Raw genomic sequence first — 21359 nt, 5'->3', positions numbered from 1 at the left:
CACTTCATCGGATGCATACCGTGGAAACTGCAGAAGACATTATATACACACAGAGACCATGAAACAATACCTCCTCCCAGCCCACTGTCCTGCTGGTAATAGCTTATCTAAAGTGATCATCAAGTTGGGCCATTTCCAGCACAAATCCAGGTTTTCTCACCCTCCGCCCCCCCACACACAAACTCACTCTCCTGCTGGTAATAGCCCATCCAAAGTGACAACTCTCTTCACAATGTGTATGATAATCAAGGTGGGCCATTTCCTGCACAAATCCAGGTTCTCTCACTCCCTCACCCCCCTCCAAAAACCACACACACAAATTCACTCTCCTGCTGGTAATAGCTCATCCAAAGTGACCACTCTCCCTACAATGTGCATGATAATCAAGGTGGGCCATTTCCAGCACAAATCCAGGTTTTCTCACCCTCCCCCCACCCCCATACACACACAAACTCACTCTCCTGCTGGTAATAGCTTATCAAAAGTGATCATCAAGTTGGGCCATTTCCAGCACAAATCCAGGTTTTCTCACCCTCCACCCCCCCCACACACAAACTCACTCTCCTGCTGGTTGGATGGGCTATTACCAGCAGGAGAGTGAGTTTGTGTGGGGGGGGCGGTGGAGGGTGAGAAAACCTGGATTTGTTCTGGAAATGGCCCACCTTGATTATCATGCACATTGTAGGGAGAGTGGTCACTTTGGATAAGCTATTACCAGCAGGAGAGTGAGTTTGTGTGTGGGGAGGCGGAGGGTGAGAAAACCTGGATTTGTGCTGGAAATGGCCCAACTTGATGATCACTTTAGATAAGCTATTACCAGCAGGACAGTGGGCTGGGAGGAGGTATTGTTTCATGGTCTCTGTGTATATAATGTCTTCTGCAGTTTCCACGGTATGCATCCGATGAAGTGAGCTGTAGCTCACGAAAGCTCATGCTCAAATAAATTGGTTAGTCTCTAAGGTGCCACAAGTACTCCTTTTCTTTTTGTAAATATGGAAGTGTTATTTACTCCTCATAACATATGAACTAGGGGTCATCAAATGAAATTAATAGGCAGCAGGTTTAAAACAAAAGGAAGTATTTTTTTCACACAACGCGCAGTCAAGCTGTGGAACTCCTTGCGAGAGGACGTTGTGAAGGCCAAGACTATAACAGGGTTCAAAAAAGAACTAGATAAGTTCATGGAGGATAGCTCCATCAATGGCTATGAGCCAGGATGGGCAGGGATGGTGTGCCTAGCCTCTGTTTGCCAGAAGCTGGGAATGGCTGACAGGGGATGGATCACTTGATGATTACCTGTTCTGTTCATTCCCTCTGGGGCACCTGGCATTGGCCACTGCTGGAAGACAGGATACTGGGCTAGATGGACCTTTGGTCTGACCCAATTTGGCCCTTCTTATGTAAACAATCCCCCCTCCCCAAAAATTAACAAACTGTATTTTTCTTCTGAGGATCTCATTTCAAAACACTTTGAACACTTCATAACACTTGAAGTTATGTAGAGACTGGAAGCAACATCAGCTATCAGTTATAATCAGGCCCAGTGTGAACTGAACTGTCCTAAGCTCAACACCAGCTGACATCCTCTCGCCCATGAGAGAGTCAGAAGTCTGTCATGTGGGCAAGGAAGAACCCAGAGGAAGAGTGTGTGGAACACCTACTCTTTCTGCCTTTCTTTCACTATAATGGTTCTACAGACTCTGAGCCTGCCATATTTTTCCTATTTGGCACAAAGAGAAGTGCAGGTGCTAACTTGTTTTTTTCCTAGAAAGCTGTTTTCTGTGAATATAATGGTGAAAATTAACACTGGCTAAATTTCTTATTTTATTGCCAAACTTATCATTTGATGCCCACCCCCCCAGAATATGAGGCTGAGATTTTCAAAAAAGCCTAAGGAAGTTAGGCACCCAAACACTACTGACATTCAAATGGGCACTTCACTAACTCCCTTAGGCTCATTTGAAAATCTCACTCTCGATAAATACATGCATTGCATTTTTTAAAGTGAATTTTGAAAAGTGTTAGCATGCATGCATTGCCAAGCTTATTTAGTATGTTTTCTGCTGGTCTAATATTAATTTTCCTGCTTGTGGAACATATAAAAATATTCCATATTTTTAACTTCCGTTTGCAAGAACAATCCCATTATACCAGATGGAGGGAAATAATCTGCCAAAACCACTAGCTGTAACCAGGAGACTGTAATTTACTGACACTCCACTTACACATTCGACACTCCCAGAATCATACAAAAAAGTGCAGGTGAATTCAAGGTGAACCAGGACATTTTCAGCATGTCTCACACGATTATAAATCCCAAGATACTTGAGATGATCTTTTAATGGGAATTAAGAAACTAGCTCTTACTGGCTTTGCTTAAAAGTGCCAACATTCTGCAGCTGAGCTGCCCAGATGTTTACTCTGAGTGTGTCATTAGTGTTGCAGTGGTATAATCACTGACTGAAGATTCTCACTAAATGCAGAAAACCTCACTTGCTTGAAAATTATTTTGGAAAACTTCCCAGGTTATATATTGCAGAAGACTGAGTTAGTGTAGCAATAATTAATACATTGCCAGAATGAAGTAGAACTCTACATCTAAAAATGTTCTTAGTGCTTTGCCAAATAAGTGAAATGTTCATATACATGATCTGTCTTGACTGCATAAGTTAGTGAGTCAATCAAGGTTAGGTTGGGGGACAGGAATCTTTTGTTTTGAACAAGCAAAAAAAAATATTTTAAACCCACAATCCTATTCTTTTATTTTTCTCTGGTGGCTGTTTCTTGTATTTCTTTTTTCCTCTGGCCACTTGTCGAAGTGTTGTGCTCAACATTAAAATAATACATTTACTATGGGCTTTTTGTTTCAAAATCTAAGTTTTCCCAGTGATTTCTTTTGCAAGGTTGGTTCTGTTAGTTCTGTATGGGCTAAAATTCTGCCTTCAGAGTCAAACCTGCGATTTCCTCTGAATTTAGCAAGAGATGTGCATACACTCATCTGAGGGCAATAGCGAGCCTGAACGTGGTTTTAGCAAGGCCTACCCTTGCATACCCCTGTCATAAATATAAAGGGAAGGGTAACCACCTTTCTGTATACAGTGCTATAAAATCCCTACTGGCCAGAGGCAAAGTCCTTTTACCTGTAAAGGGTTAAGAAGCTCGGGTAGCCTGGCTGGCACCTGGCCCAAAATGACCAGTGGGGGCACAAGATACTTTCAAATCTGGAGCGGGGGGAAAGGCTTTTGTCTGTCTGTGTGATACCTTTGCCAGGAACAGATCAGGGATGCAAGCCCTCCAACTCCTGTGAAGTTAGTAAATAATCTACCTAGAAAATGCATTAGGTTTTCTTTGTTTTGGCTTGTGAAATTCGCTGTGCTGGAGGAAATGTGTATTCCTGTTTTTGTGTCTTTTTGTAACTTAAGGTTTTGCCTAGAGGGACTCTCTGTGTTTTGAATCTGACTGCCTATAAGATTATCTTCCATTCTGATCTTACAGAGTTGTTCTTTTATCTTTTTTTGTTCTTCTAATAAGTTCTGTTTTTTAAGAATCTGATTGGGTTTTTTGGGTCTTAAAAATCCAAGGCTGGTTTGTGCTCATATTGTTTATTCTCAAGCCTCCCCAGGAAAGGGGGTGTAAGGGCTTGGGGGGATATTTTGGGGAAATTGGAACTCCAAGTGGTCCTTTCCCTGATTAAATTGTTAAATCACTTGGTGGTGGCAATGTTTTACCTAATCCAAGGGCAAAGACTTTGTGCCTTGGGGAGGTTTTAACCTAAGCTGGTAGAAATAAGCTTAGGGGGTCTTTCATGCTGGTCCTCCCATCTGTACCCTAGAGTTCAGAGTGGGGAGGGAACCCTGACAACCCCAAGTTTGTCAGCACAGGTATTAGTGTGCATGTGCACAGGCCCTTTGAAAATAGTAGCATCCATGAAAAACCTTTTTATTGTGAGTATACCCAATTCTGGCCTAGTATTCTCCACCTTCCCCTCCCCCCAATTATGCTGCTTCTTTTCTTTTCATCTTGCCTATACCTTCACTACCTGGTTTTTGACCCTTTCCTTCTATAGATAACAAATGTTTCCAAATTAACATAAAATATTTTTCTTCAGTGATACTATTTCTTCTGGAACACTCTGATCCTCCTTCTACATCAAATGCATTAAATTCTTTCTGACATCAGCATTACCCCTTGGTTAAATCAGAGTCCTCAATTCAATTGGGTGTCATGTAGGCTTAGCTATATATAAAGCAATATTAGTTTTATAATGCTTCTTTCTGTTTCACTTTACTTTCCTCTAGGGATTTTTCTTCTTGTTTTCTTCAAATTTCCTGTAAAATAAAAGACATTTCCTCTTACTGAAGGTTGTTCTACAAAATGTTTATTCTCATAAAGATAAAAGAGAAGCAACTAGACAGACAAAGCTCCATTACTGTAATGTGGTTATCCATTTTTTTTCTGTACATTATCTTTAAGCCTAACCAATGAGATGTCTCTTTCATAATTGTCTATGAAGTATATACCAGCAGAAGCTTAGTCTTTCTTCTTTTGTGCTGGGTATAGTTTCCCTCCTTCAAACAGTTAATGTTGAGCATAGTGTTGTTATTATGACCAAGTCTGTTTTTTTTTTTAATTTGTTGATAGTGTAGCAGCCAAATTCATCTGTTGTAGTCTACTAATGTCAATGAAATTACACTGAGAAGTAATATAGCCCTTCTGATGTACAAATAATTCAGTTGTTTGTAATAGGAATTATCTTGAGGTGAATGTCAGAATCTTTGGGGGAAAATGACCTTACATGTGTTAGTTACCCATATTATTACCTGTTTTTAGGTAACATTCAAAGCATCAAGATATTCAGTTTCACCAGATTTAAGATTTGTTCTTCTTGCATATGATGTTAAACAGGTAAGCAAACTACTCATACATTCAATTGTCTCATTAACTGACACTTTACATGTTTTATCATTTCTGATTTAACTTATGATTGCATTTAGTATAATTAGATACAAATATGGTTTATTTTTTCTCCCCCAGTGCTTTAAATGAAATTGATGGCAGTATCTATCTATCTATCTATCTAGATAGATAAATAGATCCTCAGCTGGTATAAATTAGTATAGCTCCTTTGAAATAGTGTTATGCTAATGATCTTATCTACAGTTTATAATTTGTAAAGAAAAAATAATGGAAATACACGCTTAATTATCCAAAGCTGAATTATCTAATGCTCCCTGCTATCCAAAAGAAATAATGTCATCTGTCATTTATAAAGGGTCAAACTCTAGACTAGTGATACTCAGACTGAGGCTGAAAAGCTGCAAGTGGCTCTTTATTATGTCTCCGGTTGCTCTTTGCTCACATGATATTAAAAGACTGGGTAATTTAGTTATTAACCGATCAGGATGCTTATACAATGTTATTAACCAATTGTAGAATACTCCATTGGTCATTTTGCTGTGAGAATGGTGTGTGTGTGTGTGTGATATATACATATAAAGAGGGAGAGAGAAATGAAATAGTGCATTCAAACTACTGTGGCTCTTTTGGACACTGTTGATTGCTAATTTGGCCCCTGAACCACTGAGGTCTGAGTATCACTGCTCTAGACCCATTCAAGTCATGGGAGTTTTACCGTTGTCTTCAGTAACACTAGGATTTGGGCCATAGAAAGTCCCTCAGACTATATCCAAATGTATGTTTCTCATGATATTTGGATAATCAAGGCTGTGCAGAGTGTTAGTATTTTGGCATACAGTTTACATTAGTAAAACCATAATCTGATTATCTAAAATTTGAATCTTTTGGAACAGGAAAATTAAAGAAGGGTTTAAGTGTGGTAAACACAGAGAAGCCAAGATTTTGTCTCAAACACTGATTACATATAAAAGGTGAATTGGCATTCGCATTATTCACAAGACTTTGATAGACTGATGTATTAAATCGCTATACAAATAAACCTTTTTTTCTTCTTTTTTAAGTTTTGGGACAATAAACTCTGAGTTACAAATTCCACAGAGGTGAAACATTTTGCTTCCCTTAATTTCAGAAATCAGTATTCAGAAATTGGTTCATATTAATTTTATTACTTATTTTTGATAAGCCTCATGTTGGTAACTCACCTTAGACTTCTTGTGTTTAGCATACTGAATTTCTTGCAATAAAAAATATTCATTTCCAGGTCAGAATAAAAGCCTAACAGGTGCACTGGTAACATTCCTTTATTGATTTCTAGACCCGTAACCTTAATGATTATGTCTGCAACTTGGAAAATATGTTGACAGCTAATAGAACATACTGGAGTGGTGTGATGTAAAGGAAAAAAAGTAACTTCTTAAAGACTGTTATTTATTTGAGTCTCATTTAAAGTCTATTGAATTAAATGGAAGCTTTTCCAATGAACAGTCTTCTTTCTTTCTTTCTTTCTTTCTTTCTTTCTTTCTTTCTTTCTTTCTTTCTTTCTTTCTTTCTTTCTTTCTTTCTTTCTTTCTTTCTTTCTTTCTTTCTTTCTTTCTTTCTTTCTTTCTTTCTTTCTTTCTACCAAGTTAAAAAGGAAGCAATTAATACTTTTTCTGTTCATTAATTTGTTCAGACAGGTGATGATTTTCTTTTAAAATTAATTTCTGCAAAAAATTCTAGGCCTTACTTGGGCAACAGTCACATGGTATGTTTCTGTACCTTGACAATAGGTGTGTGACTCTCAAAATCTGAATTCCTATGCAAATTCTAGTGATTACCATACGTTTTTCCATTATTTGCTTAAAACCTATTTTCTTTAAAATTCACACAAGTAAAATCATTTAGTAAAAAAGTTACAGAAAACAGCACAGAGGTGAAAATACAGTCAACACCACATTAACCGAATATGTACAGTAATCATCCAGCTATCGGGCCTGATCCAAAGCTGTTGAAGTCAGCCACCTGACTTCACTGGGTTTTCAGTCAGGGCCCCTAGCTACACATAAATTTGTACTATTTGCCAGATGAACAGTACTTGTATACTATGACAATGTGGTGTTTGTCTTATTAATACATATTAAAACCTAGCTCTTATATAGCACTTTTCCTCAGTAGATCGCACAGTGGTGTACAAAGGAAGACAGTAACTTTATCCCCATTTTATTGAGATACAGAGAGGGGGGCAGTGATGTGTCCAAGGACACCCAGCATTTCAGTGACAGAATTGGGACTAGAACCCAGATATCCTGCATCCCAGTTCAGTGCTCTATCCACTAGGCTTGACTCTCATCCGCTGTAAATTAGTATAACTCCACTGAAGTCAAGAAAGCTACACCAATCAATCCCAATGAAGATCTGTCCTATAGGTATATGTGGTCAAACAGTATAAATCACTAAAACTGTTGCATAACATAATTTTATGCTATTATGGTTCATATGAGGTCAAATGTGTGTTTTCTCATCTCACATCCTTGGTTCATTTAGAGAACTAGTCATGCCTGATCTTCTTAATTTATTTAAAACATTAATTTTGTTTCTGATGTTGTCATACTTCAGCAGCTGCTCCTCTGCGTTTTCTACATTATTTGCTTCATATTATTCCCGCTTTCACTTCCACTGTTAGGAGAGTGGGGTTTGCTTCTGCGTACAAGAAGCCCATGGGGGCAGTGCTAGGGGAACCCTGCAAAGATTCACAGGAAGCTAGTGGCATCTGTTCAGGAGTGCCAGCTCTATTTGTTTTGCCTGGCCCCCTGCCACTATAGCTCTGTTACTGCTGACAGTAACCTGCCCCTGGAATTCTCCTTTAAGGGGGATCAGTTTTGTGAAGAGATGATGTCATAAAGGGTTAGAAGACATGATGTTCATTTCAGAGTAACAGTGTAAGTCTGTATTTGCAAAAAGAAAAGGAGTACTTGTGGCACCTTAGAGACTAACCAATTTATTTGAGCATAAGCTTTCGTGAGCTACAGCTCACTTCATCGGATGCATACTGTGGAAAATACAGAAGACGTTTTTATACACACAAACCATGAAAAAATGGGTGATTATCACTACAAAAGGTTTTCTCTTCCCCCACCCCACTCTCCTGCTGGTAATAGCTTATCTAAAGTGGCCACTCTCCTTACAATGTGTATGATAATCAAGGTGGGCCATTTCCAGCACAAATCCAGGGTTTAACAAGAAAGTCCGGGGGGAGGGTAGGAAAAAACAAGGGGAAATAGGTTACCTTGCATAATGACTTAGCCACTCCCAGTCTCTATTCAAGCCTAAGTTAATTGTATCCAATTTGCAAATGAATTCCAATTCAACAGTCTCTCGCTGGAGTCTGGATTTGAAGTTTTTCTGTTGTAATATCGCAACTTTCATGTCTGTAATCGCGTGACCAGAGAGATTGAAGTGTTCTCCGACTGGTTTATGAATGTTATAATTCTTGACATCTGATTTGTGTCCATTTATTCTTTTACGTAGAGACTGTCCAGTTTGACCAATGTACATGGCAGACGGGCATTGCTGGCACATGATGGCATATATCACATTGGTAGATGTGCAGGTGAACGAGCCTCTGATAGTGTGGCTGATGTTATTAGTCCCTGTGATAGTGTCCCCTGAATAGATATGTGGGCACAGTTGGCAACGGGCTTTGTTGCAAGGATAGGTTCCTGGGTTAGTGGTTCTGTTGTGTGGTATGTGGTTGCTGGTGAGTATTTGCTTCAGGTTGGGGGACTGTCTGTAGGCAAGGACTGGCCTGTCTCCCAAGATTTGTGAGAGTGTTGGGTCATCCTTCAGGATAGGTTGTAGATCCTTAATAATGCATTGGAGGGGTTTTAGTTGGGGGCTGAAGGTGACGGCTAGTGGCGTTCTGTTATTTTCTTTGTTAGGCCTGTCCTGTAGTAGGTGACTTCTGGGAACTCTTCTGGCTCTATCAATCTTTTTCTTCACTTCTGCAGGTGGGTATGATGTTCATTCTCCCCCCAGCCCTTCCCTTGCAACCCTTTCCCAAGCAGAGATCCCCAGACGTACTGACAACTGTCTCAAGGAAATCAATGTATAGGTAAAAAGTGTTTGGATTTGCTCTCATGAAATTAATTATAATTTCATAGATTTAAAATAATAGACTTCAAAATAGAAAATAAAGTATAATGCATATTCAATTACTTTAATGAGAGAAAGATCAGCCCGGATTCTTCCTTTAGTTGATGCCATCAAAAATGTATACTGTTATCATACAGAAGTATTTTCTTCTGGTAATGGAAGTTACCACTCTGTAGAGTAAATGTAGTTTTCAGTGGCACTCATTATTGGGAACCACAACTGAACTGTTTTAAACCTTTAGAACGAGAGCCTTAGATGATATAAATCAGTATAGGGCTATTGACTACACTACCTGAGACTCTGACTCTTATTTTCCCTTACGCATTGTGCGTTATCAGTCATTTAATTGAATTGTAACCCCTTTGATTGGATTTAAGCTATTCATAAATATTTGGGTAATAGGTTTTTCTTTAATGAGAGTAATAGTTTACATATGTTTATCTGTGTTCCATTTTATGACAGAGTAATACAGCTGGTGCAGATGTATAAATCAACGGAGTTTTATAAAGAAGCTAGTGTAATTCAGCTGAACAGATTGAAGGAAAGTAGAGACAAATGTTTGTTCAAGACATTTGTCATGAAATTGTAATTAGAAACAAGGTTATTTTGATGTTTGGATTAAAAATAAATGTTGAGTTAAATTAAATAGTTGAATATTTATTTTACCATAGTCAGCATTTTCTCTAATCGATTTTATGCTTTGAACGGCAAACCTGAATTAAATTTGCAGTTGTTTCAGCACAATTAAGATTGTCCTTTATGCATAACGGGACATAAATCTGCATGAAAATAAGCCATCTTTGAATACAAAAGTAATAATTGACTGAATCATTTAAATCATGCCTAATCAAAGGAACAAAGGAATCAAACTGTGCCACAGCAGCTGGTTTAGCATTGCTTTCTAAACTTGGTATGTGTCAAAATACAGCCTTTATCATGTGCAAGATAGTTGTGTTATGAAATAATCTTTACATGAGGGCATATTGATTTCTGTACACACGTTTGTCTCCATCTTTATGACAGCGCACTACATAATGTGGCTTGATGTTAAGTAAAACTGAGAGGTACCGTCACCTTAGGGATTACTTGTAACAATAGCGAGGTGGGAGCTGTGGAAGTGGTGGGAATGGTTTCACTGTTTTCACGACTGTGTAGCTTCACATTTTCCCAGTTCTCTCTCCTGTTCTCCACAATTCCGTGACTTTGCCAAAACTCACGTAGATCAGCTGAGGGCAGCTCAGACTTCCATTACTGATGCTCATGCTATTTGGCGAACATCCATGAAAAAGGTTCTTGCTTTACCAAGTAGCTAACCAACAGGTGAGAACTAATGTGAGGAATGAAAGTGGCCTATATGCTCACAGGATGTGAAAAACATGGCAGTAGTTAGACCATTGCCCTGTGCCATCCGTACATTTATTGCATACAGGATGAGAAGGATTGGAAATGGTAAATCTTTGATTTTCTGATAAGATTATAATTCTCAGCCAAGGACTGGAGTGGGTGATGTGATATTCAAAATGGATGGAGGCTATATTTGGAAGCCAGTGAGGCGTTTGAGAGAAGCAATTACCTCAGTGTTGCTTTTAATAAGTGACATGACTGAAATCTGTCATTTCAATCTTCTTTTTTTAATTCCAGTACATGTTGATAGTAACAGCTGCCAAAAGGTAGGTAAAGTTCTGCTCATAAAAAAAGGAAAACTGCATATGCTTATTCCACCTTCCCTTCTGCAGTGGCCCTAAAAGATGGCACAGTTTTGTACACAAGCATGCTCTGACCACTAAGGAACTCAGGAAGTTTCTCCAAGGGGTGTGTGGATCTTCATTCCTCCCCAGAGCAGCGTTACCTCAGAAGGGTTTGATCCAAAGTCCATTGAAGTGAACGTGAGGCTTTCCAAATACTTCAGTAGGCTCTGGATCGCATCCTAAAGCATGACCTCGCCACTCCCTCACCAGAACTCAGCTTCACATTGAAGATAGAGCTTGTGAATTGGAGCAAATTCCCTTCTCCTTTCCTCACCACTTCTCTCTCATCATATCTCCCTTTTTTCTTTGTTTTGACTTTGTGATCCCTTTCTTCTGATCCCTTTTTGTCTGCCACGGGCCCTCTCTCGCCTTCAAATGCTTTCTTAATGCCAACTTATTTTAGGAACATTTCCTATCATCTCTAATCATCTACAACTTACCTTTCTTGAATTAAGTTACGTTTGCACATTTTAGTTCCTGATTCACGAAAGCACTCATGGTATGAACTTAGCTGCATCCCCATTCAGGAAGCTATGAAATATAAGCATGTGCTTGCCTGGATGGGGTCTTTAGACTGTAAGTCAGTCTGACTAGGGAATGTGTGTAAAACAATGCTAGTTTATAGCACTGTAAATGGTGGATGGATGTGTGTAATGTCTCCAGATGCTGCTGCTGTGATAGAGTGCTACATCACTGACCCACCATCTAATTCATTGTTTGTTCTGTTGGAAGCCATACACCAGAAGAAGTGATTTTTAATAATCAGTTAGGGTACGTGCAGGATGAAGGAGAATGCAAGCCTGTGCAGAAAGAAGAGGAGGAAGCTGAGTCATGACACTAACTGTGTTTTGAATTGATCGTTCTATGTGAATGAACAATATTTCAAAACACTTCCTGAAAAGTTGTAGTTTAATGCACCAAACAACATAATGACTCAAGCACAGCAAGATAGTTGAAGAGAAATCACGAGAGATTGAAGTTTCTTATCTGCTGTGCAGGGATGCTTATCACCACTCCACTGTTGTTATATGTATTTTTACAGAATAATAACAGAGCTGACCACAATCTATAAAGAACTGAGGGTAAATTGCGAGAAGTGGCACACTCATCGAGCTTTTTCAGTTTGCCTATGATATTAGCTTTTAGAGAGCACTGCAAAAGATCTACAAGAGTTTATTTGCAGATTAGAAGAATCCAGGAGAAAAAATGCATTAAGGCCTTAAATTATGGTTATCTGTTATGCATTATGAGATAATCTTCCTACCAATTACTTGGCAGTTAAATGTTCAGTTATGTCAGTAATCTTATCTTCTTGGTCTGTGAAATTAATTATGGTAATTGTTCTGCTGAAATTGAAAGAGAGGAAAATCAGTTTGCTGATTGTTTTCTTGTTTTAGAGATTATTCAGAATTAGAATAAACAATGTGAAATATCAAAATGATACAGGTGTTTTCAACAAAATGATGCCGTACTGTTATGGAAGACTGACTATGGAGTATTATGTCCCAGGAGACACTAACTGTAGGTTGGTGATGTTATCATTTAACAAAGCCGCCCCCCTGAATTCACCTGCACACCACTCATTTTTGGAGTACTGCATATGAAATAAGGAACTGAAATCAGCATCCCATCCTCAATTCTACTGTCTTTAAAAATGCTGCCCACATACCTCAATGGGCAGAGTAACTTGCTGGGGCCAGTGGTGAAATGGGACAGTCTCAGCAGCAAGGAAGGGAAATACTCATTCTGGCACACTAGGTAGCTCTTTCCCTGGGAATCTCTGGCCATGGGGGAGGCATGCTGATTGGCCAGCATTCCCTAGCTCCCAGAATTTAACCTGGTGCGTGGGCCATGTGGAGCCTCTTTCAACTCTTCAACTCAGCAGCACAACTCTTCCTTCCCCTCTTCCCCCCCCCCCCCCGAACTAGGAACAGGAATCTGGCTGGACAGATGCTGTGGGTCTAGCTGATTGCCTGTTTGGGGGTCAGGTTGGAATTGTTTCTACCATGGGCCAATTGGCAGAGAACCAGGGAGGGTTTTTTTGCCTTCCTCACTGCGCCTTCACGCCACAGTGGCTTAAGTAGGAATGCGCTTAGTACCTTACTGAGGTACTTGGGTTGACTTGTTTATTTGTTGCAACTTATGGCCAGTTTCAAGTGTGGTTAAAAGAATAAAATGAACGGTTCTCTGAGAGAAAAGGCCTGGGATTTTGGTGATGGGCCTTTGTCTCACAGGTGAGACCTTGTGGCCCTCGTGGCCCATCCTTCTGCACCCTCTTCCCCTTGGAGGAGGATGTTAGGACTCAGAGAGAGCTGAGTCCTGCAGGTAGGCTGAGGAGAGCCTACCCTGAGTAACAGGTTATATGGTAAGGAGCCCTGTAACCCCAACACTGGAACCAATTAAATGCCTGGTAATAGAGAGTATGGGTGATGGGTGGGTAGCAACCCCTGCTCCGGGTGAAAATTTAATAAAAGTTATAGCCCACCACTTAATTCCATGCATGTCTGTCTCTTTGTGCCCCTATGTCCGCATCAAAGGCAGGTTTCTTCAGATTTTATGTTACTCACACATAGGAACATAAGAATGGCCATACTGGGTCAGACCAAAGGTCAATCTAGCCCAGTATCCTGTCTTCCGACAGTGGCCAATACCAGGTGCCCCAGAGGGAATGAACAGAACAGGTAATCATCTCGTGATCCATCTCCCATTGCCCATTCCCAGCTTCTGGCAAACAGAGGCTAGGCACACCATCCGTGCCCATCCTGGCTAATAGCCATTGATAGACCTATCCTCCATGAACTTATCTAGTTCCTTTTTGAACCTTGTTATAGTCTTGGCCTTCTCAGCATCCTCTGGCAAGAAGTTCCACAGGTTGACTGTGCATTGTGTGAACAAATACTTCCTTGTGTTTGTTTTAAACCTGTTGCCTATTAATTTCATTTGGTGACCGCCTAGTTCTTGTATTATAAGGAGTAAATAACACTTCCTTATTTACTTTCTCCACACCAGTCATGATTTTATAGACTTCTATCATATCCCCCCTTAGTCATCTCTTTTCCAAGCTGAAAAGTCCCAGTCTTACTAATCTTTCTTCATACGGCAGCCATTCCATACCCCTAATCATTTTTTTTTTCCCTTTTTTGAACCTTTTCCAATTCCAATATATCTTTTTTGAGATGGGACGACCACATCTGCATGCAGTATTCAAGATGTGGGCGTACCATGGATTTATATACAGGCAATATGATTTTCCCGTCTTCTTATCTATCCCTTTCTTAATGATTCCCAACATTCTGTTAGCTTTTTGAACTGCAACTGCTCATTGAGTGGATGTTTTCAGAGAACTATCCACAATGACTCCAAGATCTCTTTCTTGAGTGGTAACATCTAATTTAGTCCCCATCATTTTACATGTATAGTTGGGATTATGTTTTCCAATGTGCATTACTTTGCATTTATCAACATTGAATTTCATCTGCCATTTTGTTGCCAGTCACCCCGTTTTGAGAGATCCTTTTGTAACTCTTTGCAGTCTGCCTTGGACTTAACTATCTTGAGTAGTTTTGTATCATCTGCAAATTTTGCCACCTCACTGTTTACCCCTTTTTCCAGATCATTTATGAATTAGTTGAATAAGACTGGTCCCAGTAACAGACACCTCTATTTACCTCTCTCCATTCTGAAAACTAACCATTTATTCCTACCCTTTGTTTCCTATCTTTTAACCAGTTACCAATCCATGAGAGAACCTTCCCTCTTATCCCATGACTGCTAACTTTGCTTAAGAGCCTTTGATGACAGACCATGTCAAAGGCTTTCTGAAAATCTAAATACACTGTATCCACTGGGTCCCCCTTGTCCACGTGCTTGTTGACCCCCTCAAAGAATTTTAGTAGATTGGTGAGGCATGATTTTCCTTTACAAAAATCATGTTGACTATTCCCCAACAATAGTGTCTGACAATTCCCTCATCTATGTGTCTGACAATTTTGTTCTTTACTATAGTTTGAACCAGTTTGCCCGGTACTGAAGTCAGGCTTACTGGCCTTTAATTGCTGGGGTGACCTCTGGAGCCCTTTTTAAAAATTGGTGTCACATTAGCTATCCTCCAGCCATTTGGTACAGAAGCTAATTTAAATGATAGTAGTTAAATGTCAGTTAGTAGTCCTGCAATTTCACGTTTGAGTTCCTTCAGAACTCTTGGGTGAATACCTGGTTCTGGTCTTGGTGACTTATTAATGTTTAGTTTATAAATTTGTTCCAAAACCTCCTCTAATGATACCTCAATCTGGGAGAGTTCCTCAGATTTGTCACTTTAAAAGAATGGCTCAGGTTTGGGAATCTCCCTCACATCCTCAGACGTGAAGACCGATGCAAAGAATTCATTTAGTTTCTCCGCAATGGCCTTATTGTCCTTGAGAGTCTTTAGCATCTCGATTGTCCAGTGGTCCCACTGGTTGTTTAGCAGGTTTCCTGTTTCTGATATACTTAAAAAAATTTTTGCTGTTACTTTTTGAGTCTTTGGCTAGCTGTACTTCAAATTCATTTTTGGCCTTCCTAGTTATGTTGTTACACTTCAGTTGCCAGAGTTTATGCTCCTTTCTATTTTCCTCACTGGGATTTAACTTCCACTTTTTAAAGGATGTCTTTTTGCCTCTCACTGCTTCTTTTACTTTGTTTTTAGCCGGGGTGGCTCTTTTTTGTTTTTTTTTACTATTTTTTTTTAAATTTGGGGTGTACATTTAAGTTGAGCCTCTATTATGTTGTCTTTAAAAAGTTTCCATGCAGCTTGCAGGGATTTTATTTTTGTGCTGCACCTTTTAATTTCTGTTTAACTAACTTCCTCATTTTTGTATAGTCCCCCTTTCTGAATTAAATTCTACAGTGTTGGGCCGTTGTGGTGTTTTCGCTGCCACATATATTTGTGGACTTTCAGATAGTGATGATTTATTTTTACTTGGCATGGGTCCAGAACAACACCCTGGATGCAGATGCTCCTGAACATTGTGAGGTTTGACTTTAACCCCAGATCCAGATTTTACCATTTGTCCCTATTTCTATCTCAACCTCCCCAAAAGATCAGAAACCTACTCACCTTAAGGGTTATCAGAATCAATCCAGACAGGAATTTTATTCCTCATGTGCATCCATAGCTAAAGAAAATAAAAAGAATTTCCAAAAATGAGGAAGTTCGTTTCTGCACTTCACTTTGAGATTCTCCAGTTGTTATTTAGCTAATAAGTATTGAAACAACGTGTACATGAAAGGCTAGATTTTCAGCTGGTCATTGCAATTAAATGGGCTATCCCCATTTACCTTAGTTGAGGATCTGGCCTTTAAACACTCTTCTTGTATTTTACATCAAAGTTCCAACTGTGTAGAAGGGATTTCATAAATAATAATAGCTATACTGAAGGTGACCATGGTATACCGCGTATTTATTATATATATTTGATTTTTTAAAATGACCATGTGTTAGTTTTGTAGCACCATAGAAGTGCATGACATTTTACAGACATATAAAAACATGAGATATCTACCTGAGGAGATTTCCAATCCTGCAAACATTTAATATCAGTGTGTAATACTTGCTGCCATGAATTCTCATTGACTCTAATGGGACTAGTTGCATTAGTCAGCATGCACACCCAGTATTAAGTGTTTCCAGAACTGGACCTTAATTATATGATGCAAAGAATAACGAAAACAGGCCTTGGTGAGTAGGAGACAGGAAACAATATGAAGGTTGAGACAATTATAAACAATGGAAAGGGAATATTATTTATGTTGAATATATTGGGAACATACTGTGGTTTACTATGGGTCCAATTCTTACTCTATCCACAGTGAGTAGTACCTTATTATAAAGTTATTATTTGGGATCCTATATATATAATATGATCCCTATATACTGACAATGATCCAGCAATGTATTTTCTTCATTGGTCAAAGTACTACATTATTCTAGGTGTTTCTGAGATCGAAATGTTAAATCTTGAACTCGCAAACATTGGAGGACTTTGTCATATACCCCAGAAGACACTGATTTTTTGAACTGTTAGATGGATTGTGCTTCTCCATTAACTTTATAGTGTCATATATGAAAAGGTTAATATCCTTTTTCCATACCTTTTTAACCGACAACCAACTACAGAAAATTGAGTTAATGGAGTTACACTGGATTTACACCACTGCTGGGAGAGCAATACAGCGGTGCATAGACAATCCAGGAAGTTTCTGGAAAATGTAGGGGACAATTTCCTGGTGCAAGTGCTAGAGGAGCCAACTGGGGGGGAGCTTTTCTTGACCTGCTGCTCACAAACCGGGAAGAACTAGTGGGGGAAGCAAAAGTGGATGGGAATTTGGGAGGCAGTGACCATGAGTTGGTTGAGTTCAGGATCCTGACACAGGGAAGAAAGGTAAGCAGCACGATGCGGACCCTGAACTTCAGGAAAGCAGACTTCGATTCTCTCAGGGAATAGATGGGTAGGATCCCCTGGGGGACTAACATGAAGGGGAAAGGAGTCCAAGAGAGCTGGCTATATTTCAAGGAATCCCTGTTGAGGTTACAGGGACAAACCATCCCGATGTGTCGAAAGAATAGTAAATATGGCAGGCGACCAGCTTGGCTTAACGGTGAAATCCTAGAGAATCTTAAACATAAAAAAGAAGCTTACAAAAAGTGGAAGGTTGGACATATGACCAGGGAAGAGTATAAAAATATTGCCTGGGCATGTAGGAATGAAATCAGGAGGGTCAAATCGCACCTGGAGCTGCAGCTAGCAAGAGATGTCAAGAGTAACAAGAACGGTTTCTTCAGGTATGTTGGCAACAAGAAGAAAACCAAGAAAAGTGTGGGCCCCTTACTGAATGAGGGAGGCAACCTAGTGACAGAGGATGTGGAAAAAGCTAATGTACTCAATGCTTTTTTTGCCTGTGTCTTCACTAACAAGGTCAGCTCCCAGACTGCTGCGCTGGGCATGACAGCATGGGGAGTAGATGGCCAGCCCTCTGTGGAGAAAGATGTGGTTAGGGACTATTTAGAAAAGCTGGACATGCACAAGTCCATGGGGCCGGACGAGTTGCATCCGAGAGTGCTAAAGGAATTGGAGGCTGTGATTGCAGAGCCATTGGCCATTATCTTTGAAAACTCAGCGAACAGGGGAAGTCCCAGATGACTGGAAAAAGGCTAATGTAGTGCCAATCTTTAAAAAAGGGAAGGAGGAGGATCCTGGGAACTACAGGCCAGTCAGCCTCACCTCAGTCCCTGGAAAAATCATGGAGCAGGTCCTCAAAGAATCAATCCTGAAGCACTTACATGAGAGGAAAGTGATCAGGAACAGTCAGCATGGATTCACCAAGGGAAGGTCATGCCTGACTAATCTAATCGCTTTCTATGATGAGATTACTGGTTCTGTGGATGAACGGAAAGCAGTGGATATATTGTTTCTTGACTTTAGCAAATCTTTTGACACGGTCTCCCACAGTATTCTTGTCAGCAAGTTAAAGAAGTATGGGCTGGATGAATGCACTATAAGGTGGGTAGAAAGTTGGCTAGATTGTCGGGCTCAACGGGTAGTGATCAATGGCTCCATGTCTAGTTGGCAGCCGGTGTCAAGTGGAGTGCCCCAGGGGTTGGTCCTGGGACTGGTTTTGTTCAATATCTTCATAAATGATCTTGAGGATGGTGTGGATTGCACTCTCAGCAAATTTGCGGATGATACTAAACTAGGAAGAGTGGTAGATACGCTGGAGGGTAGGGATAGGATACAGAGGGACCTAGACAAATTAGAGGATTGGGCCAAAAGAAATCTGATGAGGTTCAATAAGGATAAGTGCAGGGTCCTGCACTTAGGACGGAAGAACGCAATGCACCGCTACAGACTAGGGACCGAATGGCTAGGCAGCAGTTCTGCGGGAAAGGACCTAGGAGTAACAATGGACGAGAAGCTGGATATGAGTCAGCAGTGTGCCCTTGTTGCCAAGAAGGCCAATGGCATTTTGGGATGTATAAGTAGGGGCATAGCGAGCACATGGAGGGACGTGATCGTCTCCTCTATTCGACATTGGTGAGGCCTCATCTGGAGTACTGTGTCCAGTTTTGGGCCCCACACTACAAGAAGGATGTGGATAAATTGGAGAGAGTCCAGCGAAGGGCAACAAAAATGATTAGGGGTCTGGAACACATGACTTATGAGGAGAGGCTGAGGGAACTGGGATTGTTTAGTCTGCAGAAGAGAAGAATGAGGGGGGATTTGATAGCGGCTTTCAACTACCTGAGAGGTGGTTCCAGAGAGGATGGTTCTAGACTATTCTCAGTGGTAGAAGAGGGCAGGACAAGGAGTAATGGTCTCAAGTTGCAGTGGGGGAGGTTTAGGTTGGATATTAGGAAAAACTTTTTCACTAGGAGGGTGGTGAAACACTGGAATGCGTTACCTAGGGAGGTGGTAGAATCTCCTCCCTTAGAAGTTTTTAAGGTCAGGCTTGACAAAGCCCTGGCTGGTATGATTTAATTGGGGATTGGTCCTGCTTTGAGCAGGGGGTTGGACTAGATGACCTCCTGAGGTCCCTTCCAACCCTGATATTCTATGATTCTATGAGAATACATTTTGGCCTGCAATCTTTGAAACTAACAAAAATGGAAATTGCTTCTGCTGTCAAAATGTTGTAGTAATAATTTGGTATATTATATAGTAAGGTGTTTTTTTCTTTCCGATTTAGAATTTCCACAAATGGAATTTAAGTGATTAGAATTGATGTTTTACATCTTGTCTTACAAAATTGTATTGGAAGTGAAACTCATGATAGATATGCTTTGCTGCTGTTCACTAAAAACGAATTCAGGGCATTTATCTTTTATAAAAATATGTATTGACAGAACAAGTATTTCCTTTCAATAGTATTGACAGTCAGACTAAGTCGGAATAGTATTATCTGAAGAATAATCATTAATGTCTGACTGAAATTCCAAGGTCCAACCGATAAACTTAACACATTACTCAACATTGGTGTGTTCAGTATCCTACATTGAGGTGGCTTTTTTTTTTTAAATTCACTGTTGATACTCTGGAGTATCTACTGAACACTGAGTATTCATTGGAGAAGGCTATTCATATTTACTATAATGATGAATTCCATTAGAGTAGAGGAAACTGCTAGGAAAGTCATTCTGTAATTGTAAGCCAGAATGTGGCAAATTGTAGAAACCACCAATGACATAAACTATAGTGTATATGGGTGCCTTTTGCGTATTGGCATTTTTTTTCATTTAAAATTGTGACGTCTATATTTTTTGTTATTACAGAGCTATGATTTCCCCACCCATGCAGTTTATTTTACTATGCCAAACAAGTCATCCTAGTCATCAGCCTAGAAGTGGTAAATAAAACTATGAAACAAGAACAGAGATGGGGAGGAAGGAATGAGAGGCTCTACTAATGGCAACACAGAAAATGTAGGTGGAGAGTCAGGGGAGGATATAGTGACATAAACCAAAGGATGAGATGGTCTCAAACATGAGTGTTGTCAGCAGAGATTACTTCTCTTATTCTGCAGTGATGTCTACAGATTTCACACGTAAATGAGTGGAGCCAAAAAAGTGGCAAAATTTGGCATGCATGTGCTTATACCATACAAATAACATCAATTTTTAAAGAGTTTTAGACCATTTCAGTTAAAACCACTTTGCTTTCAGGACAAATTAATATTAAAAGCAAGTTTGATTTGGGGCCAGATTGCATACTACATGCTTCTGTTGAGTTATACATTACTTCTCAAATATTCTCATAGACTGCAGTAGACTTTTGGAGGTGTAAGGGTGTACTCAACATGAGTAAAGGTTGCAAACCCTAGGCCCTTGTGAGTAATTTCATCTAGCAGAGAAGTATTTACTTAAATATTGTAGTTGGCTGCTAAGACATTTTACTATAACAAGTAAATGTTACAGACCTTACCTCCATGAAAAAAATTTCTCCGGTATATCATCCGTGGAGTTAAATAATATAGACAACTTTTTACTTTGGTAACATACTGAAGTAAATTGCATTTGGACAAGCCCCACTTTGTACCAGAGCATCACATCTACATTAGGCATTTGCATTGATCTAACTATCTAAACATAATTGCACTGGTGCAGAATTCCTTAATGTAGGAAACAGGTAGTATTGTTGTGTGGTAGTTGCCCAGAAGTATTGTTGTGTGGTAGTGCCTAGAAGCTCCTGTTACGATTGGGCACCACAGTGCTGAGTGCTGTACAAAGATAAAACAAAAGTCTCTCTCTACTTGTTTAACTGAATCAGCAGTTTCCTTCATCTTCTGAACAATTATAGGGAATAGAATTCTAGCTCCTCATCTCACACTGTCAGCACTATGCCATCTTTGTCTTTTTGCCTGTTCTATATAATGGTAATGCCCAGAAATGCCCCAGAAATGTCCTTTTAACTAAAGCGTGTGTCCATCATAGTCCATGAACAAATTATTGAATTTCATATAGTTTATTATTATGAACTGTAAAAACTGTTAAAAACTTCCCTTATAACCCATTGTCTATACGAGCCATTTTAT

At 39.7% G+C, this 21359-nt stretch overlaps 1 protein-coding gene across 2 annotated transcripts in view; it reads left to right on the top strand.

The window, feature by feature from the left end:
* DPP10 (dipeptidyl peptidase like 10) overlaps positions 1–21359 on the top strand; it is an 876126-nt gene that overhangs the window by 690654 nt on the left and 164113 nt on the right. For both annotated transcript variants that reach the window (XM_084642969.1, XM_084642968.1), the window contains exon 5: positions 4831–4905. In XM_084642969.1, coding sequence (XP_084499095.1) covers positions 4831–4905 — 75 coding nt within the window. The remainder of the gene's footprint in view (positions 1–4830; positions 4906–21359) is intronic.

The sequence above is a fragment of the Lepidochelys olivacea genome (assembly GCF_965140295.1).
Source record: "Lepidochelys olivacea isolate rLepOli2 genome assembly, chromosome: 11".
NCBI classification, from domain to species: domain Eukaryota; kingdom Metazoa; phylum Chordata; order Testudines; family Cheloniidae; genus Lepidochelys; species Lepidochelys olivacea.
This window is presented reverse-complemented; position numbering and strand designations above follow the sequence as displayed.